The 18,871-nt window shown below is 36.3% G+C and overlaps 6 protein-coding genes, 1 long non-coding RNA gene, 1 other non-coding gene and 2 pseudogenes across 11 annotated transcripts; 4 read left to right on the top strand and 6 right to left on the bottom strand.

Moving 5' to 3' along the window:
- Nucleotides 1–754: 754 nt before the first annotated feature.
- Nucleotides 755–2,265, bottom strand: LOC104699821 (small ribosomal subunit protein uS15z). Its single transcript, XM_010415217.2, has 5 exons — nucleotides 2,040–2,265; nucleotides 1,869–1,941; nucleotides 1,383–1,521; nucleotides 1,103–1,289; nucleotides 755–1,007 (listed from the first exon to the last, which is right to left on the bottom strand). The coding sequence occupies exons 1-5, from the start codon at nucleotides 2,060–2,062 to the stop codon at nucleotides 974–976; spliced, it is 456 nt and encodes a 151-aa protein (XP_010413519.1). The 5' UTR covers nucleotides 2,063–2,265; the 3' UTR covers nucleotides 755–973.
- An 841-nt stretch (nucleotides 2,266–3,106) lies between these two features.
- Nucleotides 3,107–4,243, top strand: LOC104699820 (uncharacterized; annotated as a pseudogene). Its single transcript, XR_015560879.1, has 2 exons — nucleotides 3,107–3,239; nucleotides 3,567–4,243. The product of XR_015560879.1 is annotated as an uncharacterized LOC104699820 (transcript).
- A 568-nt stretch (nucleotides 4,244–4,811) lies between these two features.
- Nucleotides 4,812–7,408, top strand: LOC104699819 (F-box protein At3g60790-like). The gene is made up of 4 exons (XM_010415216.3): nucleotides 4,812–5,267; nucleotides 5,905–6,525; nucleotides 6,628–6,798; nucleotides 6,912–7,408. The coding sequence occupies exons 1-4, from the start codon at nucleotides 4,884–4,886 to the stop codon at nucleotides 7,200–7,202; spliced, it is 1,467 nt and encodes a 488-aa protein (XP_010413518.3). The 5' UTR covers nucleotides 4,812–4,883; the 3' UTR covers nucleotides 7,203–7,408.
- Nucleotides 7,409–7,526: 118 nt separating this feature from the next.
- LOC104699818 (putative protein S-acyltransferase 14) lies at nucleotides 7,527–9,946 on the bottom strand. The gene is made up of 7 exons (XM_010415214.3): nucleotides 9,290–9,946; nucleotides 8,925–9,147; nucleotides 8,745–8,836; nucleotides 8,515–8,638; nucleotides 8,335–8,420; nucleotides 8,021–8,086; nucleotides 7,527–7,910 (listed from the first exon to the last, which is right to left on the bottom strand). Exons 1-7 carry the CDS (start codon nucleotides 9,500–9,502, stop codon nucleotides 7,791–7,793), a joined length of 924 nt encoding a protein of 307 aa, XP_010413516.1. The 5' UTR covers nucleotides 9,503–9,946; the 3' UTR covers nucleotides 7,527–7,790.
- A 108-nt stretch (nucleotides 9,947–10,054) lies between these two features.
- On the bottom strand, nucleotides 10,055–10,127 carry TRNAK-CUU (transfer RNA lysine (anticodon CUU)). The gene has a single exon. It is a non-coding gene; the product is annotated as a tRNA-Lys (tRNA).
- Nucleotides 10,128–10,320: 193 nt separating this feature from the next.
- On the top strand, nucleotides 10,321–11,712 carry LOC104699817 (uncharacterized). 3 transcript variants are annotated; one of them, XM_087456408.1, is made up of 7 exons: nucleotides 10,321–10,498; nucleotides 10,593–10,649; nucleotides 10,743–10,863; nucleotides 10,951–11,017; nucleotides 11,137–11,229; nucleotides 11,307–11,420; nucleotides 11,504–11,712. In XM_087456408.1, exons 4-7 carry the CDS (start codon nucleotides 10,997–10,999, stop codon nucleotides 11,555–11,557), a joined length of 282 nt encoding a protein of 93 aa, XP_087312534.1. In that variant the 5' UTR covers nucleotides 10,321–10,498; nucleotides 10,593–10,649; nucleotides 10,743–10,863; nucleotides 10,951–10,996; the 3' UTR covers nucleotides 11,558–11,712. The 3 variants fall into 3 exon arrangements, 2 of the variants coding, with proteins under 2 accessions (XP_087312534.1, XP_087312535.1); XM_087456409.1 differs by having other exon boundaries at nucleotides 10,743–10,870; XR_015560712.1 differs by lacking the exons at nucleotides 11,137–11,229; nucleotides 11,307–11,420; nucleotides 11,504–11,712 and having other exon boundaries at nucleotides 10,327–10,498; nucleotides 10,743–10,870; nucleotides 10,951–11,078.
- Nucleotides 11,657–12,558, bottom strand: LOC147940726 (uncharacterized). Its single transcript, XR_015560713.1, has 3 exons — nucleotides 12,295–12,558; nucleotides 12,020–12,193; nucleotides 11,657–11,927 (listed from the first exon to the last, which is right to left on the bottom strand). It is a non-coding gene; the product is annotated as an uncharacterized LOC147940726 (long non-coding RNA).
- Nucleotides 12,559–12,796: 238 nt separating this feature from the next.
- Nucleotides 12,797–14,308, bottom strand: LOC104704171 (signal recognition particle subunit SRP54, chloroplastic-like; annotated as a pseudogene).
- Nucleotides 14,309–14,471: 163 nt separating this feature from the next.
- Nucleotides 14,472–15,763, top strand: LOC104699816 (putative protein S-acyltransferase 14). Its single transcript, XM_010415213.2, has 5 exons — nucleotides 14,472–14,545; nucleotides 14,652–14,775; nucleotides 14,870–14,955; nucleotides 15,204–15,269; nucleotides 15,380–15,763. Exons 1-5 carry the CDS (start codon nucleotides 14,474–14,476, stop codon nucleotides 15,497–15,499), a joined length of 468 nt encoding a protein of 155 aa, XP_010413515.1. The 5' UTR covers nucleotides 14,472–14,473; the 3' UTR covers nucleotides 15,500–15,763.
- A 118-nt stretch (nucleotides 15,764–15,881) lies between these two features.
- On the bottom strand, nucleotides 15,882–18,488 carry LOC104699815 (F-box protein At3g60790). The gene is made up of 4 exons (XM_087456407.1): nucleotides 18,023–18,488; nucleotides 16,765–17,385; nucleotides 16,492–16,662; nucleotides 15,882–16,378 (listed from the first exon to the last, which is right to left on the bottom strand). Exons 1-4 carry the CDS (start codon nucleotides 18,404–18,406, stop codon nucleotides 16,088–16,090), a joined length of 1,467 nt encoding a protein of 488 aa, XP_087312533.1. The 5' UTR covers nucleotides 18,407–18,488; the 3' UTR covers nucleotides 15,882–16,087.
- Nucleotides 18,489–18,871: the final 383 nt, after the last annotated feature.

The following is an 18,871-nucleotide window of genomic DNA, read 5'->3' as shown; positions in this document are numbered from 1 at the left end:
GGGTACGGTTCTTCTTTAAGGTATATCTACATTTGGGCCCATATCTATCCATATCGAAGGAATGGTGAAGTTTCTGCCTTGAGAAAATAATATCCAAATATCCATGTCTTAACAAGTAACAAGAGAAGAAGAAAGCTACCTCCTTTGTCGTTTGTCGATTTGTCATCAAAGGCGACAACACAAGTAGGCCCCACTACTTTTCGGTATCCCAACATCCCATTTCTATTATTGATGGGCTATAGGCTCAGTAAAGCATAATACTGTCAAATGGAGTTTAATTATAGGCCCAGGTAAATTACTCCCTAATTTGCAGCTCACTGACGCATATTACTCGTATATCCCCAAAGGTATAGAGCTGAAAGATAAATTAATCACTCACGCAAATAATTACTCCGTAAATTGCAGGCTTTGCAGCTCAGGTAAAATGACTTTCAAAGTTTATCTTTTCTTTTTAGTTCTAGAGTCATAGTGTTTTCTCGAAATTATTCCTGACTATAACAAGTTCCGACTCATCCAGTGCGATGTGACTGCAAATGAGTCGTATCATCTTAAGCCAGATTAACAACATTTGGAGTTTAGGAAATTATGTGAGCATACTTCTTTACACACCAATGAGTTGGAAGAACCGACAAGAAAAACATGCAATGTCTTTAAGCCCAATACTAAATGACGCCGTTTTAGACACAACTAGCAGGATAGATTTTAACTTCGCTTTATAGAAAGCTAAATGCAATCTAGCTACGGTGAGAGAAGCTGTAAAACAAAACTCATTGAGAAACGACAACTGACAATAACAAGTCTGAAAGATTTTGCATAAACAAATTCGTTTCCTAAATTCAAAATCTCATATCAAGTTGTAACCCATCAAAACTAGCGAAAACAGATACATAGGTCCAAATGTAAAGAAATTTGAGATGCAATGCAGACAATGAAAATGGTCGTTCTTGGAGGACTTGATCAACCCTGTTCTTTCTTAAGCCACAAGAGTACTAGCAGTTGTAGACTCGCTGCAAAAGTAAGAGCCAAGAATTATAATCAGAATTCACAAAAAAGAGATGATAATCAAGATCTTTATAGAACTCCAAAATGTTCAAGTACTTACTACTTCCAGACAGGTGGGAGCTTCTTGGTCTTCTTGTAGTAACGAGCAAGACGGTGGATTCTGCTCTCTACAAGAATCAACCTAAATTTGGAGTCCTTGTCTTTCCTGTTCCTCTCAAGGTGCTTGCGGATAGCAACAGCCTTCTTGATCAGGTGGTACAGATCCTCAGGAATCTCAGGTGCAAGACCTTATGGCAAAAAAATTACAAAAGATCTCTTAGTTCCACTGAACGTTCAATTATTAAAAAACAAACAAAGACTCTAGGGAGACTGAATAGTACCATGAGCTTTCAAGATTCTCAAAATCTTGCTTCCGGTAACACTTTTCACTTGTGGAATACCGTGAGAGTCACGAAGAATGACACCAATCTGTGAAGGAGTCAAACCCTTCTTTGCAAACTTGCAAATGGACTCATCAACCTATTTTGATCATCAAATAAACATCAAGACCAAACAGACTAAACACATTAGTCTTAAACAATAGTCAATACACCACAATATTAAGAGACCGGAGACCACTTTACTAACGGATTACATCAAAGATAAAGACTAAACAACAGATACCCAAAACAAACTACCACAATGAGATCGTAACTTCATAGATCTTTCCTATGACAAAATTACTTAATCTAACCAACCATTCATCACATTAAGATTAGAACATCTAACAAACAAACATCATCAAATCTCAAATGCGTATTCCAAATTTCCTAACCAAACTAGAATCAACTAACAAGAAAACTAGATTACAAGTCTACGAATCTTACATCCGTAGGGTTAGTCTTGAGCCAGCTCGGGGATGAACGCTTGTACGGCAGAGCAGACGCCGAGATACCCTTACTACAGAACACAAACAGATACAACAAAATGTAAGAGAACAATGTTTTTCAAATCATTTTACTCAAATCAGATAGGGAGAAAGAAACGAAGAGACGAACCCTCTACTGTGCATTCGACCCATGACTGCGACGGCGAAGAGATCTTCTTCCTCCCTTTACACTGAGATGTGTTCTTCTTCGGTTTCTTCCGGCTGGCGACTGCGCTCAAGAGAGTAATCAAAAAACCCTAAATGGCTCCCTTTTTATATATATCTCGCATCTTCTGGAAATGCCACAAGGTCATTTTGTCCCAAAGGTATTATGGGCCTTGGTTTTTTTATACATTGGCCCATTATAATTAAAGAGGCCTTGATAAAACTCGCGTCTGAGAAATTCATGCCTTGACGACAACGTTTAAGTAGTATTACTATATCTCAACTTTTGTGAATTAGCATTCATCATGTTTTGGTTTGATGACTAATATTGGCAGGATAAATATACAAATTTTGTGATTTACGTACGTGTGTTGTGTAATCAACTATTTAATTTGGAAATTTTTTATCAATACTATACAGTATATATAACGTTGAAAGACTTGGATACATAACAAAAATATCCAATGAGTCTGATTAAAGTCTAATCATCAACCTAATCAACAAAGACAGCATTTGTTAACACTTAACAACAAAACTCATTTTATTACTATTAAAAAATTAAAAATGTGTAGTTTTAAACAAAAGGAGAAACCTAATTAGATTGCTTTACGCCAATACCGATTCACAACAATGTATCTAGACAGAGAGAGTGATAACCGTCAGCCAAACTATCACATTACGTTACATCACAGTTCTAGAAGACTACTTAAGACTAAGAGTTAAGACCCAAATGATACATAAATTCTTTTATTTTATTTTCTTAAATCGAGTCAACAACATTAAATCTGTTGCACAACGTACCCTAGCTCGATCGAGCTAAAGAAATCAATTCTTTCGTATTTGAATGAATTATAAAGGTTATATAAATATTTATTGAAAGTAAAGCATGAGAAATAAGAAAAAAAGAGAATGAAGGACACGTGATGAGTGAGTTAAACAAATGTCAACGCTATAAGTCCATTTCCTTAAAGCCAAACCACACCCATTTATTAACCTAACTGCCTAACCGTCTTATCATCATCACCAATTCCTTCCCTTTATATATCTATTACAAAACCCTTTCTTCTTTCTTAAGCAAACAATACTTTCTCTAGATACGATCATCATGAAGCTCGTCTGGTCACCGGAAACAGCCTCTAACGCTTACATCCACACCGTTAGATCCGTAAGAATCCCTCCTCTGATTCAATATATATACCGTGTCCGTGCGTGCATTTTTACTTGTATATATACATAATCTTTTTTGTTCTTTTAGTAACGTTTCTACATCATCCTCAACTGATCGACCTAAATTTGTCTTTCATGAAAGAAATCTTGAATTCGTATATGAAGTTATGAATTACAGTTCTGTATTTACTATAATCTTTGTATTCCTGTTAAAAACAATCTTTTAATTTAAAGATATATATGATTCTTGTTTACTCGATCTTGATGTATATGAATCAAAATCTTGATCTTAATTTATGTGTATACATATGTGTGTCTTTTGAAGTGTAAAAGCTACAAAGAATCGAGCGTGGCGGAGTTTTTATCGGCTACGGCGGCGGGATGGAACACGAGGCTGATCGTCGAGACTTGGTCACGTGGAGACCCGATCGTAACCAGCGTCGGACTCGCCGTCGCGGCCATGCACACACGTGGAAGACACGTGTGCATAGTTCCTGACGAGGAGTCGAGGTCGGAGTACGAGGCGGTGATGAAAGGAGCCGTTAGGAGTGAATCGACGGAGGTGATGGTAGGAGAATCGACGGAGGACGTGGTTTAGAGAATCTCCGGCGTGGATTTCATGGTGGTTGATTCGAAACGCCGCGAGTTCGTCAAGGCGTTGGGATTAGCGAAAACGAGCAAAATGGGTGCCGTTTTGGTGTGCAAAAACGCCACGCAGAAATCTATCCCCGGGTTTAGATGGCATGGAATTTTGAGACGAGGGACACGTGTCGTGAGATCGGTGTTCTTACCCGTTGGAGGAGGATTAGATATCGCACACGTGGGAGCCAGTGGTAATAATGACTTGAAGAAGCTTCCTAGCCGTTGGATTAAACACATTGATCCTCAATCTGGAGAGGAACACTTGTTTAAGCGCTAGTCAACGTTACCATTTCTATAATCATGTAATATATCGAAAAGAATCTGGCCCCAAGTTAATAAAGTTTTGATGATTTGTTTCCACTTTTCTTTTGTTTTGAGATTTTTTTGCTAAAAGATCATATACTTTTGAATTAGATGATGAGAACAATATTGTTAATACGAAATTTGCAAACATTAACCTTAATGATCTTTATTTTGATAAGAAGATCTTCAACTCTATTCTTAGGACAAGATTTCACCCACTCAACTGATGTAATTGGGGATATATTGAAACTATAAGTTTGTGTAAATCTGTTAACCGGAATAATTTTGAAAACAATTTAATCATTTTTGGTTTGTACGTGTGTCCAACAGTGAAAATCACAATTCAGTTTCTTCTAAAGATAATTTTATATTTTACACAGATTTTTTTTTCATTTTTATAACTTTAATAAAATTTGGGAGTATTAGCTTCAATGGATATTTGTTTCCTTGTAAAAATAATTGTGTATTAGACTAATTAATTTCCATGTATCTTTTTATCTTTTTCCAAATTTATTGGTCAAGCTGACTCAAGAGGTGTCAAAAAACATTAATTACCTGGCTTAAATAAATAAACCTACAATTAGGCTTCAAACTTGTGGTTTTATAAATAAGTAGTTTTCATAACAACAGCCTCTCTATCCCTCTCAAAGTTGATACCATTAGTCTCTTCCATATCCTTGTAATTTTCCAAGTCAATATGCCATTTTACCTTATCTATTCAACAATGGACGCTACACAGTTATTATCATTCTTAGAGTTGGCATCCTCACAGCCACCACCACCACCACCAGTACCATCAAATGCAAGAAGGACACCATCATCAGCATCATCTGAAGCAGGACGAAAAAGGATCCGAAATGCTGATGACATGGACCTGATAAGCAAACTTCCGGATGAACTATTGGAAAATATCCTTTCGAAAGCACCCTTTAAATCTGCTGTCAGAACAAGTTCTGTATCTAAGCGATGGGTGAACTTGTGGAAACGGACGCCTCATTTATCTGTGGACATGAGTTTTATCATGCAAAGAGGAGGTCATGTTCACCAAGATTCTAAGAGTTTTTTCGAAGGGGTGACAAAGGTTTGTTGAGTTTTCTTTTCCCAAATCCTTACTCGCGTGTCTATATATATAGGGTTTCAATTTGATATTTTCTTTGTGAAGATGAAAGAATACATAGATAGGTCAACCTATAAACTGATGATTTAGATATATTATATAATTTGTTTTGAAGTTGTGTGGTAGAAGAAATGTTCTACACACATACGGTGATGAAGTCAAAAGTATTTAGATAACCTGAAGTGAGAAAAAATTACAGATGACAAACTATCTCTTAATTAAACACACTTGTTTACGTTTGATGGAAACATCATTTTTAACAGTTTATCACGCCAATAATTTAACTAATGATCTACTATATATATTAGATAACCGTTTTCACGCCAAATAACTAATCTACAATCTACTGACTACTGTATTAAATAACGGTTTCTCGTGCCAAAATCATATGTTATCTTGTGTAGTGAAAAACCGTTTATCTAATATAGTAGATCATAAGTTAGGTTGTATAATGATTATTAATTAAATAAATATAGATTGTGTAGTGAATGAAAAAAAAAAAACCAATTTAGGATTTAGTTTATTCCATGTATATGTTTAAGTGTTAATTTATGACAGTTTACAAATATCTTTAAATTTCTAATTAATTTGTGTTCTACAGACTTTAAACAATCATGGTGGCCCCCTAGAGAGCTGCAGAATCGGCAGTTGTGTATATCAATGTGAAGATGGTACGCTCGAAAGGTGGATCCAAACAGTGACTCGTGTGAAACATACCAAAGAGCTTACACTTGAGAACTATATTGTTGTCATGGGACCTATCGGTGGATATAATACGCTCAGGGTGTCCCCAAGTATATTCTCTCATCAGAGTCTCACTTCACTCTCACTCACTCGATATTATCTAACAGAGGCAGAGGCCTTTAAAAGTTGTTGCAATCTTAAAACCCTAAAGCTTTATGACATCATTGCCGATGTTAGTATCCTTAACAGTATTTTCGAAGCTTGCTCCTCTCTCGAGGTGCTTGTGTTGATCATCACATCCCTGAGCAGATCTGGTGTGTTGACGATCGAGAACAATAACTTAGAGTTCCTCCAAGTAGGTTGCCCTACTGTGATGGATAAAATGGAAGTCATTGCAGCTCGTTTGGAGATCTTCGACATCAAATATATCAACTGTAATGGATTCTTCATTAGTGCTCCTAAGGTCATTTTTAATAGGAGTTCTTGGGTTGGTGGTAAATACCCTCAACTCAACTACAATATTTCAAGTCTCGCTCAGGTACGTACTTACATGTATAACTTAGCAACACTATGTTTTCATCATATATGCATATAGTTATAATGACATGTGGTTTGCTCTGTATATATAAATGAACTTTAGGAGAAAAAAAGAATATGGTTTGAGCTTATGGTGAACGAGTACTATAAAATGAAACGGAAGGGATGTTTATCGGTGAGAGTAGACGTGACAAATCCAAAAGAACTCCAGATTTTGAAAGAAGTCTTACTGATGTGGGGTGAAGAAATGAGGGAGCTGGAGATCATATTCAAGGTACACATTAGTTTACTGACATTAATTCACTTTCATGCATGTTTTTGGATAACTCTGATCAGCTTTCTTTCGCACTCATATATTGTCATGTTACATATTTGCCTTTTAATTAGGACGGCAATGCTCGTGGAGAAGATCAGGCTGATCAATCTTCTTTTATCAATGGTGAAAACCCATTTCCAGATGCTTTCTTCGGGGTTGCTACTGTTTGGATGTACAACTTTGATCGTTCGAATGAAGTGCAATTTGCATTAGCGTCACGTTTTGTGAAACACGGAACAGTGATTGACAAGCTCATGATAGAGACATCATCGTACCCTCCAATGAAGAGGCTATTAACTGAAGGAAAAGTAGCCCAGCTAAGGCAACTTTGTGACTATGGTTTAAGTATTGAATCTTTCTGATCGATCATGAGTTCTGGTTCCAAATCTATCCCATTCATACCCTTTCCCCTTTATTACTTTTGAGGATTATCTTGTGTTTTTTATATATATTTCAAGAACTGTTTTTTTTTTTATTTGGTCTTTTAATATTTTGAGAGATTTGGATATTTAAGGTTTGATATTGTATTGAACTATTGATTTGGATATTATCTGGTTTTGTTTCATTATTATTATTGTCTTTCTGTTTTGGTCAATGCTATTTCAAGAGAGTAGAAGGAAGGATCGTTTCTGCTTTTATAATATAAGATCATATATATATATATATATATTAATCTATATGAACTATTGAAGAAGATGAACATATATATATGTTGTGGCCAACAAAGCCAACTTGGAATCTTTGTCCTTTAGAAAAACCCCACCACAATTTTAATGATGTCTTTAGCCTTCCATAGGAAGACATCTACACTGCCTAAAGTGAAGCATCAATCTTCATGTTAGTAGCTTTCTCTCCTTGACATGCCACTTCCTCTCTCTTCTCTACATATTGCTGTTTTACATGCATGGGATGATGATGATGATGTTGATCAAAGTCATTTCCTTCAGATATTACTGGGAATCAAAGTCTGGTTTCGAAGGGTACTCAAGTCCCTGCAGCTCGGGCATTCGCCTTAGATCTTCTTCTGTGTATCCTGGGATTAACCAGTATCTCTTATCCATTCCAAATACCTATACAATGAATCCCCAAAAGACCGATAAAACAACTTATATAGCTTCAAAGGCTTTATACTCAGATGGAAGAAAGAATATTAAGCCAATGGCTTTAACTAATAACTTACCTGTTCAAAGTTTTTCTTTTTACCGAGATCATAACGCCATTTTGTAGTGGTTTTCTTCTCATATGCCTGTTCACAACTCAAGACCAAGAAAGTTTCATGAGAAAGGACGGACTAAGAAAAGTAAATAGTCTAAAGACCAAAGTTCTCATTAGAGCAAAAAGAAAGCTCGAAGCTTAAGCCATGGGAACCGAAACTGTAAAGAGTCTAAAACCTATATCCTCATTCGAAACAACGGAAAGGTCGAAGCTTAAGCAATGGGATTCAACTGCCATAAAGTGTAAGGAGTTGAAACATCCAAAAGGAACAGAACTTACCTCTATCGTTGTAGTATTGCCAGCTACCAATGAAATGTGCATGATTAAGAAACCCATCACGCTCAAAGCAAAGGCCAAGTTTAAAACTGTCGTATGATGAAACAAGGTGACATTGATTAATAAAGTGAAACCAAATACACTAATAAGTACCATATATAGTATAAGGAAGTTCAAACATACCAAATGCAAGAAAAGTAGTAGCAAGAGTTCCCGGGGTTCCAGGTATTTCTTCATCACTAAAGAACGCAATGAAGTGCGGCATAAGAACCAAAGTCACAAGAGTCGTCTCTAAGAATGTGTAGAACTGCATTTGAACATTATAAAAACACACACACAGAAGTTGTGACAAGAGGGACCAAGATTACAAAACTCAAGATGGAATAAAATTAGTGCTAAAAAACCATACTTACCAAGAAAAGAAGAAAATACTTATAATTTAGTGCTCCTACACAGTTAACAACCCAAACGCAATGGTGATCCATCTTCAACACACACCGACCACCTAGAATTGAATCAACATCACAACAATTTCAGTTTTCAAGACTCTTACTATATATGGTAAAGAAGAGAAGAAGCTGATGGAAACTTACAAACAGAACAATGATGACAACGGGAAGGTTTTAGTTGATTGCACTTCCTACAAAAGCGAACTCTTGGGTTTGAAGAATCAGGAGGCTGTAAACCAACGAACTCCAAACTGTTTAACGGATCAGATTCACCTCTTTCCTCATCAGTAGATGGTCTCCAGTTAGGAGGCACAACACCAGGATCAGTAAATACAACAGAGAAGTAGCTCCACAAAAGCATTGCCAGCTGCAGCAAAATGAAAAAAAGAACACATCATTTCGCTAAATTCACATCTAAACTTTGTTGACCAAAAAATTGACTAAAGCATGAAGCTTTTAACAAGAATAAGTAAGCTATGATCGAGAGAGAGAGAGAGAGATTGACTTACAAGGAAATGGAAAAGGATTAGGATAGTAAGAGCAGCAAGAGAATCAAGGCCACCTTGAGAAAGTGCCGCAGGTCCATAGTTAGTCAAAACGACAGCGTAATAAGTGACACCGACAACACCAAAAACCAAAAGGATCATGATCGATCCAAGACCTCGTAAAGCCGTACAGAATTTGAATACGTTCCAAGCCATTGTTGTACCAGATCTATGCATAGTCTCTCTCTCAAACCAAATTGTTGTTTTTTTTTTCTTTCTATATATATATATATATATATAAAAAATAAACCTTTTTTTTGGATCTCCTTCAGAGTCAAGAGGAAAGACGCGTAGTCAAAAGAAGATAACTCCAAGGCCAAAGAAAAAGAAAGAAGTGTGTTTTGTTTCTGGGGAAATAATTTTGAAGAGGTCTTTAAGCTTTCTTAGGGATTTTTTAAGAATCTGGATGGAACAAGAAAAAACAATCTAAGAAATAAAATGAGAGTGATGCAGAGACCCCATGAACGAGGAATGATGATGGTGGAGCTTGAAGAATGAGACTTTTTCTCCTTCTTTGGATTCGTTTTTCCCCTTTTGGAGCTAACAAAGAAATTTCAGACCAAAACTAAAAAGATTTGTTGTTTAATGACTTTTGAGTTAATCAAGTCTTTCAGGAAGCCCAAACTGTATAATCAGTTTTGTTTTTTTTTTACTCCCCGTAATTTACTAATTTTGGTTATATTTCTGATAGGTTAAAAAAAATTGGGAAACGAAAATGGAAAAAACAAACGCCCACCGTGGGGCTCGAACCCACGACCACAAGGTTAAGAGCCTTGCGCTCTACCAACTGAGCTAGACGGGCTTGTTATTTATTAATCTAAATAGCAACTTATTATTACTTGATCTACCATTCATTCAGTCAGCGGATGGTGACTTACTTTCTTACTAGTTATAAACTTATAATGTCAGTTTTTTCTTTATTGGGCTCTATTGGGCTCTATTGGGCCGATAATTTATAGATATTAGTAGGCCCTTTAACCAAACTTCTTCTTCTTACTCCAAAGAGCAATCGAAAGACGAATCCGAGCTACTGAAGATGGCTTCCATGGCGTCACCGACCACTTGCTTGTACCACCACAAATGCCGGAGAAAACTTGTTTCCTATGCCCGTCGTATCAGTGGCTCGATTCCAGAGACTTCAGATGACAAACATCCCAAGCTAATTGGTCGAAGGTACCCTCTCTCTCTCTCTCTCTCTCTGGACATGAGACTCTGTTTATCACCGGACCAAGTATCTGATTTTTGAAATTTTGTGTAAAATCGGAAGAGAGATCATACTTAGGAGCAGTGAATTAGCTATGATCGGAGCTATATTCCAGCTCAGGTATGTTTTCTTTCTTCTTCGGGATTCTACAGGTGTTATGATGGTTTTTAGATGATGAAGATGATGAAATGTTGTTCTGTGATTGGTTTAAAGTGGGAAAAAACCAGATTATCTCGGAAAACAAAAGAACGAGAGATTAGCTGTGTCCTGCCACTAATAACTGTATCTCCACTTCTGAGAATATCAGTGATCGAGTGCATTATGCTCCTCCATGGTAATTGGTAAATATTCATATTTTGGTCTTGATCTGCTTTGAAATAAAAGTTGATCATCTTATTATACTGTTGTTGCGTGTGGGTAGGAACTATAATGAAGGAAGGAAAACAGCTGTAAACAGAGAAGTTGCAATGAAAGAGCTTCTTAATGTGGTATAAGTAACCTTAGACATGAACTAAAATCTTAAGAAAATGAATGGAAATCACACCACTCAAGAGAAGTTTTTGATACTCGCCCTATAGTTACATCAGTTCAATGACCGTTGTTGCAGATCAAGTCGGTGAAACCTGACAAATTTACTCCTCGGATTGTGGAAAAGAAGGATGACTATGTTCATGTTGAATATGAAAGTCCAATCTTAGGAGTAAGTAATATTATGCTTCTTTTTTTTTTTTTGTCTTTCTCAATCAACATAGCTAAAGATTTTGGACTCTTTCGCAGTTAGTAGATGATGTTGAATTCTTGTTTCCTCCTGGGAAGAACTCGACAGTGGAGTATCGATCTGCATCGCGTAAAGGGAACTTCGACTTTGATGTGAATAGAAAGCGAATAAAGGTAAAAAGAACTTGGATGCTAAAATATCTATGTTACTGCCACTGGCTAAACAGCTAATCTGCTTTCATTTTTTATCTGTGGAGGCATTGCGACAAGAGCTGGAGAAGAAGGGATGGGTATCAGAGAACAGCTTCTGATTAAGGACACAAAAGAGCTTCCAGATTCTAATCTTGTCTCGATTAAATTTCTTAATGCAATGCCCTATGTAAAAACATTTCAATAAACGAGAGACGTAGTGTTTGAACACAATGATTTGAGTGATTCATACAAAAAGAAAACAGTTTTGGAGAAACTTCAGATACGAGTCATGATTTCAACTGTGAAGCATCAAATCCAACAACAGTTCATACGAGTTCTACAACTCAGGAAGCCTAATGTTGAAGTGAAAATAACAAACCAGAAGGACATGGGTTGGCTAAATGAGCTTAGTCTTTCCTCATGTCCATAAGTTCAGTCTTGATACCGTCGGGCATCAGCCTTAAGTATCATAATCTCAAGCTTGTCTCCCTATTACGGCAAACAATTCACAAAGTATTAGTCAGAGACAAACAATTAACGAAGATGCGCAACATTGATATAAGTAAATGTTCTGGTAATACCTTAGAGTAAACGCAAATGATATGAACACATAGGCTGAGTTTTTGGTGGCGTTGTGACAAAAGAAGACACAAATAGGGCAACTTACAGTGTAGATATCCCTCTCGGTGGCAGAGGCGAAAACAGTTTTCACCAAAGTCAACTGCTTCGGTTTCTGAAAGGGCTGTGTTCGAATCCTACATGGTGGCAGAAGACGAATAAATAAGCAACTGAATTATTCATTTTATGCTAACAACAATGCGTAACACCAAAGCAGGGATGAAGATTATCAACAAACCTGTTTAGGTAGCAGAAGAGGACTCGGAGACTTGAGCAGGTTTTCAAGGAAAGGCATGATGAGTGTGGAACCAGAACCTTGAGCACCGTATTCAACTCCCTCATATGACCCAACAGCGTCGTAAGTAAAGACACACCCTTTTCCTGGATATAATCAAGACTAAAGATCACACAATGTACCTCTTCTATAGGCACATCATAACAAAGAAAAAGAAGAAGAGCATTTTGATTTTTTGCCTTCCTCGTCAAGCCCTCCTAGAACATTAAAGACATAGTAGGAGAAAAACCGCGTAAAATAAAACGGGGTGGAGAGAGGCTGGGGCCGCTAGGCCATTGCAGGACAGATCATCTGCTTTTAATGCTGATGTTGATAGATCTGCAGGACACCAAACACAGAGAACACTCTTACTTATATGTTAAAAAAAGAAAAATCTTATATATGCAAAGGTAAATATATTTGATCAAAAGACCAAAGGAAACCTCACCAAGTGTCTGGATTTGGATCAAAGGACCAAATCAAACCACACCACGTGTCTGGATTTGAGATCCTTCTGCAATGCTTTCACATCAGCCTGAAAGCCAGAGGAAGACAACACAGCTTTGTCTGCTCTGCAGAAGTTAAAAGAAGACAACAGCTTAACAAGATTCTTGCAAGTTTAACTAAGATGAGCATTATATCTGACTGACTGCAACACCTTCTAATTTTGCAATCACCATATAATAGTGATTCTTGCACTTTTTTGTACCATTGCTTTTTAATTAAATGAAGACTGCAAAGCTGCTTGTCTAGAATAACCAGAAGAATGCATTTTGATGATGCACCATTATATAACTAAACAAATCGAGGGGTTAGGAATTTCAGAGTCTTACAAGTATATAGCACGCTGCGGTTCGATACCATCTTCGCTGGAAGCAGACTTCAAACAACCTAGAATCCAAAAAAGAATATCAAGTTTCATAGCCTAGAAAACAGTTTAGTCAATAAAAAGAGCAGGGAAGATTCAAGAAGTGGTTCTGATCTAGCTTTTTCAAAATGGCTCTGTGTTTCCTATCTCTACATTGAACCATAGCTGTAGGTAGTATAGAAGCTAATCTTAGTATATGACTGATACAGGTCCGTAACTAATTCGTTTTCAAGGATGTTTGGAATCTTCATGACAAATATAGAATACAAACAGCGTACCTGCCGCTTCTTGTCCAGTCATGGCATCAACAACAAGTAACACTTCTGTGCGATTCAGAAATTTCTTCACGTCTTTTAATTCGCCCATCATGCCTTTATCTATCTGTCACAAAGAGAGTCAATTTCATTACTAAAGCTGCAATAGATATATGATACAATAACTTTCAAATACGAAAGATTACCTGAAGCCTCCCTGCAGTATTCATGATAAACTACTTCCATATTACTCCTTTTTAGCTTCTTTTAGACCTTCTTTAGCTACATCTGCAGGTTTTACATCAGTCCCTGCTGTATGAACCAGCACACCAACCTGAAACAAAGAGGGCATCGAATATTATCACATGCTCACAAACATGATCTCTTAAGCCATTTCTACGAATGCATACGATGCTTCAAAACTAAAAAAAAAAATCAATACCTGTTCAGCTAAAATGAAAAGTTGATGGATGGCAGCAGGTCGGTAAACATCTCCAGCAATAAGCATGCAAGACATTCCCTGTAGATACCATAAACGTCAGTGTAATTTGACATATAGTAACAAACAATCCCATCAAAAAATCTACATTGTATTTTGAAAAAGCATATCTGCTGCTGCTGCTTCTTTAGAGCAAGCAAACAGTTGTCTTCCCAAATCCTTAGAGCCCAGGCAACAGTATTAATGTAGGACCTGAGTTACTTAGCAAAGTGTAGATCAGATACTTATCCTCCACCCATCAATTTGTTGGATAAACTTCGATGACTTGAAGCCCAAGATATCATTAGCAAGTTGGTTAATGACATAAGTACTATGACAGATTTAGTCATAGTACATGATGAGCACTAGCTCATCATGTATAACCTACAATGATAAGCCACACTTTAGTCAAGATTAATGTTTCCGAGCCAATTACCAAAGCTAACAGCTTTGATTATTACAAGAGAATCATAATTTTTGCTCAAGAGCAAAAAGAAAAAAAACAGAGAAAAAAGAAATCGAACCTCAGCCAATGAGTTTAAGATGGATCACCATTGTGTTTGGGTTGTTAACTGTGTAGGAGTACTAAATTATAAGTATTTTCTTCTTTTCTTGGTAAGTATGGTTTTTTAGCACTAATTTTATTCCATCTTGAGTTTTGTAATCTTGGTCCCTCTTGTCACAACTTCTGTGTGTGTGTTTTTATAATGTTCAAATGCAGTTCTACACATTCTTAGAGACGACTCTTGTGACTTTGGTTCTTATGCCGCACTTCATTGCGTTCTTTAGTGATGAAGAAATACCTGGAACCCCGGGAACTCTTGCTACTACTTTTCTTGCATTTGGTATGTTTGAACTTCCTTATACTATATATGGTACTTATTAGTGTATTTGGTTTCACTTTATTAATCAATGTCACCTTGTTTCATCATACGACAGTTTTAAACTTGGCCTTTGCTTTGAGCGTGATGGGTTTCTTAATCATGCACATTTCATTGGTAGCTGGCAATACTACAACGATAGAGGTAAGTTCTGTTCCTTTTGGATGTTTCAACTCCTTACACTTTATGGCAGTTGAATCCCATTGCTTAAGCTTCGACCTTTCCGTTGTTTCGAATGAGGATATAGGTTTTAGACTCTTTACAGTTTCGGTTCCCATGGCTTAAGCTTCGAGCTTTCTTTTTGCTCTAATGAGAACTTTGGTCTTTAGACTATTTACTTTTCTTAGTCCGTCCTTTCTCATGAAACTTTCTTGGTCTTGAGTTGTGAACAGGCATATGAGAAGAAAACCACTACAAAATGGCGTTATGATCTCGGTAAAAAGAAAAACTTTGAACAGGTAAGTTATTAGTTAAAGCCATTGGCTTAATATTCTTTCTTCCATCTGAGTATAAAGCCTTTGAAGCTATATAAGTTGTTTTATCGGTCTTTTGGGGATTCATTGTATAGGTATTTGGAATGGATAAGAGATACTGGTTAATCCCAGGATACACAGAAGAAGATCTAAGGCGAATGCCCGAGCTGCAGGGACTTGAGTACCCTTCGAAACCAGACTTTGATTCCCAGTAATATCTGAAGGAAATGACTTTGATCAACATCATCATCATCATCCCATGCATGTAAAACAGCAATATGTAGAGAAGAGAGAGGAAGTGGCATGTCAAGGAGAGAAAGCTACTAACATGAAGATTGATGCTTCACTTTAGGCAGTGTAGATGTCTTCCTATGGAAGGCTAAAGACATCATTAAAATTGTGGTGGGGTTTTTCTAAAGGACAAAGATTCCAAGTTGGCTTTGTTGGCCACAACATATATATATGTTCATCTTCTTCAATAGTTCATATAGATTAATATATATATATATATATATGATCTTATATTATAAAAGCAGAAACGATCCTTCCTTCTACTCTCTTGAAATAGCATTGACCAAAACAGAAAGACAATAATAATAATGAAACAAAACCAGATAATATCCAAATCAATAGTTCAATACAATATCAAACCTTAAATATCCAAATCTCTCAAAATATTAAAAGACCAAATAAAAAAAAAAACAGTTCTTGAAATATATATAAAAAACACAAGATAATCCTCAAAAGTAATAAAGGGGAAAGGGTATGAATGGGATAGATTTGGAACCAGAACTCATGATCGATCAGAAAGATTCAATACTTAAACCATAGTCACAAAGTTGCCTTAGCTGGGCTACTTTTCCTTCAGTTAATAGCCTCTTCATTGGAGGGTACGATGATGTCTCTATCATGAGCTTGTCAATCACTGTTCCGTGTTTCACAAAACGTGACGCTAATGCAAATTGCACTTCATTCGAACGATCAAAGTTGTACATCCAAACAGTAGCAACCCCGAAGAAAGCATCTGGAAATGGGTTTTCACCATTGATAAAAGAAGATTGATCAGCCTGATCTTCTCCACGAGCATTGCCGTCCTAATTAAAAGGCAAATATGTAACATGACAATATATGAGTGCGAAAGAAAGCTGATCAGAGTTATCCAAAAACATGCATGAAAGTGAATTAATGTCAGTAAACTAATGTGTACCTTGAATATGATCTCCAGCTCCCTCATTTCTTCACCCCACATCAGTAAGACTTCTTTCAAAATCTGGAGTTCTTTTGGATTTGTCACGTCTACTCTCACCGATAAACATCCCTTCCGTTTCATTTTATAGTACTCGTTCACCATAAGCTCAAACCATATTCTTTTTTTCTCCTAAAGTTCATTTATATATACAGAGCAAACCACATGTCATTATAACTATATGCATATATGATGAAAACATAGTGTTGCTAAGTTATACATGTAAGTACGTACCTGAGCGAGACTTGAAATATTGTAGTTGAGTTGAGGGTATTTACCACCAACCCAAGAACTCCTATTAAAAATGACCTTAGGAGCACTAATGAAGAATCCATTACAGTTGATATATTTGATGTCGAAGATCTCCAAACGAGCTGCAATGACTTCCATTTTATCCATCACAGTAGGGCAACCTACTTGGAGGAACTCTAAGTTATTGTTCTCGATCGTCAACACACCAGATCTGCTCAGGGATGTGATGATCAACACAAGCACCTCGAGAGAGGAGCAAGCTTCGAAAATACTGTTAAGGATACTAACATCGGCAATGATGTCATAAAGCTTTAGGGTTTTAAGATTGCAACAACTTTTAAAGGCCTCTGCCTCTGTTAGATAATATCGAGTGAGTGAGAGTGAAGTGAGACTCTGATGAGAGAATATACTTGGGGACACCCTGAGCGTATTATATCCACCGATAGGTCCCATGACAACAATATAGTTCTCAAGTGTAAGCTCTTTGGTATGTTTCACACGAGTCACTGTTTGGATCCACCTTTCGAGCGTACCATCTTCACATTGATATACACAACTGCCGATTCTGCAGCTCTCTAGGGGGCCACCATGATTGTTTAAAGTCTGTAGAACACAAATTAATTAGAAATTTAAAGATATTTGTAAACTGTCATAAATTAACACTTAAACATATACATGGAATAAACTAAATCCTAAATTGGTTTTTTTTTTTTCATTCACTACACAATCTATATTTATTTAATTAATAATCATTATACAACCTAACTTATGATCTACTATATTAGATAAACGGTTTTTCACTACACAAGATAACATATGATTTTGGCACGAGAAACCGTTATTTAATACAGTAGTCAGTAGATTGTAGATTAGTTATTTGGCGTGAAAACGGTTATCTAATATATATAGTAGATCATTAGTTAAATTATTGGCGTGATAAACTGTTAAAAATGATGTTTCCATCAAACGTAAACAAGTGTGTTTAATTAAGAGATAGTTTGTCATCTGTAATTTTTTCTCACTTCAGGTTATCTAAATACTTTTGACTTCATCACCGTATGTGTGTAGAACATTTCTTCTACCACACAACTTCAAAACAAATTATATAATATATCTAAATCATCAGTTTATAGGTTGACCTATCTATGTATTCTTTCATCTTCACAAAGAAAATATCAAATTGAAACCCTATATATATAGACACGCGAGTAAGGATTTGGGAAAAGAAAACTCAACAAACCTTTGTCACCCCTTCGAAAAAACTCTTAGAATCTTGGTGAACATGACCTCCTCTTTGCATGATAAAACTCATGTCCACAGATAAATGAGGCGTCCGTTTCCACAAGTTCACCCATCGCTTAGATACAGAACTTGTTCTGACAGCAGATTTGAAGGGTGCTTTCGAAAGGATATTTTCCAATAGTTCATCCGGAAGTTTGCTTATCAGGTCCATGTCATCAGCATTTCGGATCCTTTTTCGTCCTGCTTCAGATGATGCTGATGATGGTGTCCTTCTTGCATTTGATGGTACTGGTGGTGGTGGTGGTGGCTGTGAGGATGCCAACTCCAAGAATGATAATAACTGTGTAGCGTCCATTGTTGAATAGATAAGGTAAAATGGCATATTGACTTGGAAAATTACAAGGAGATGGAAGAGACTAATGGTATCAACTTTGAGAGGGATAGAGAGGCTGTTGTTATGAAAACTACTTATTTATAAAACCACTAGTTTGAAGCCTAATTATAGGTTTATTTATTTAAGCCAAGTAATTAATGTTTTTTGACACCTCTTGAGTCAGCTTGACCAATAAATTTGGAAAAAGATAAAAAGATACATGGAAATTAATTAGTCTAATACACAATTATTTTTACAAGGAAACAAATATCCATTGAAGCTAATACTCCCAAATTTTATTAAAGTTATAAAAATGAAAAAAATTTCTGTGTAAAATATAAAATTATCTTTAGAAGAAACTGAATTGTGATTTTCACTGTTGGACACACGTACAAACCAAAAATGATTAAATTGTTTTCAAAATTATTCCGGTTAACAGATTTACACAAACTTATAGTTTCAATATATCCCCAA

Source organism: Camelina sativa, chromosome 7 (assembly GCF_030686135.1).
Source record: "Camelina sativa cultivar CO46 ecotype springtype chromosome 7, ASM3068613v1".
NCBI classification, from domain to species: Eukaryota; Viridiplantae; Streptophyta; class Magnoliopsida; order Brassicales; family Brassicaceae; genus Camelina; species Camelina sativa.
This window is presented reverse-complemented; position numbering and strand designations above follow the sequence as displayed.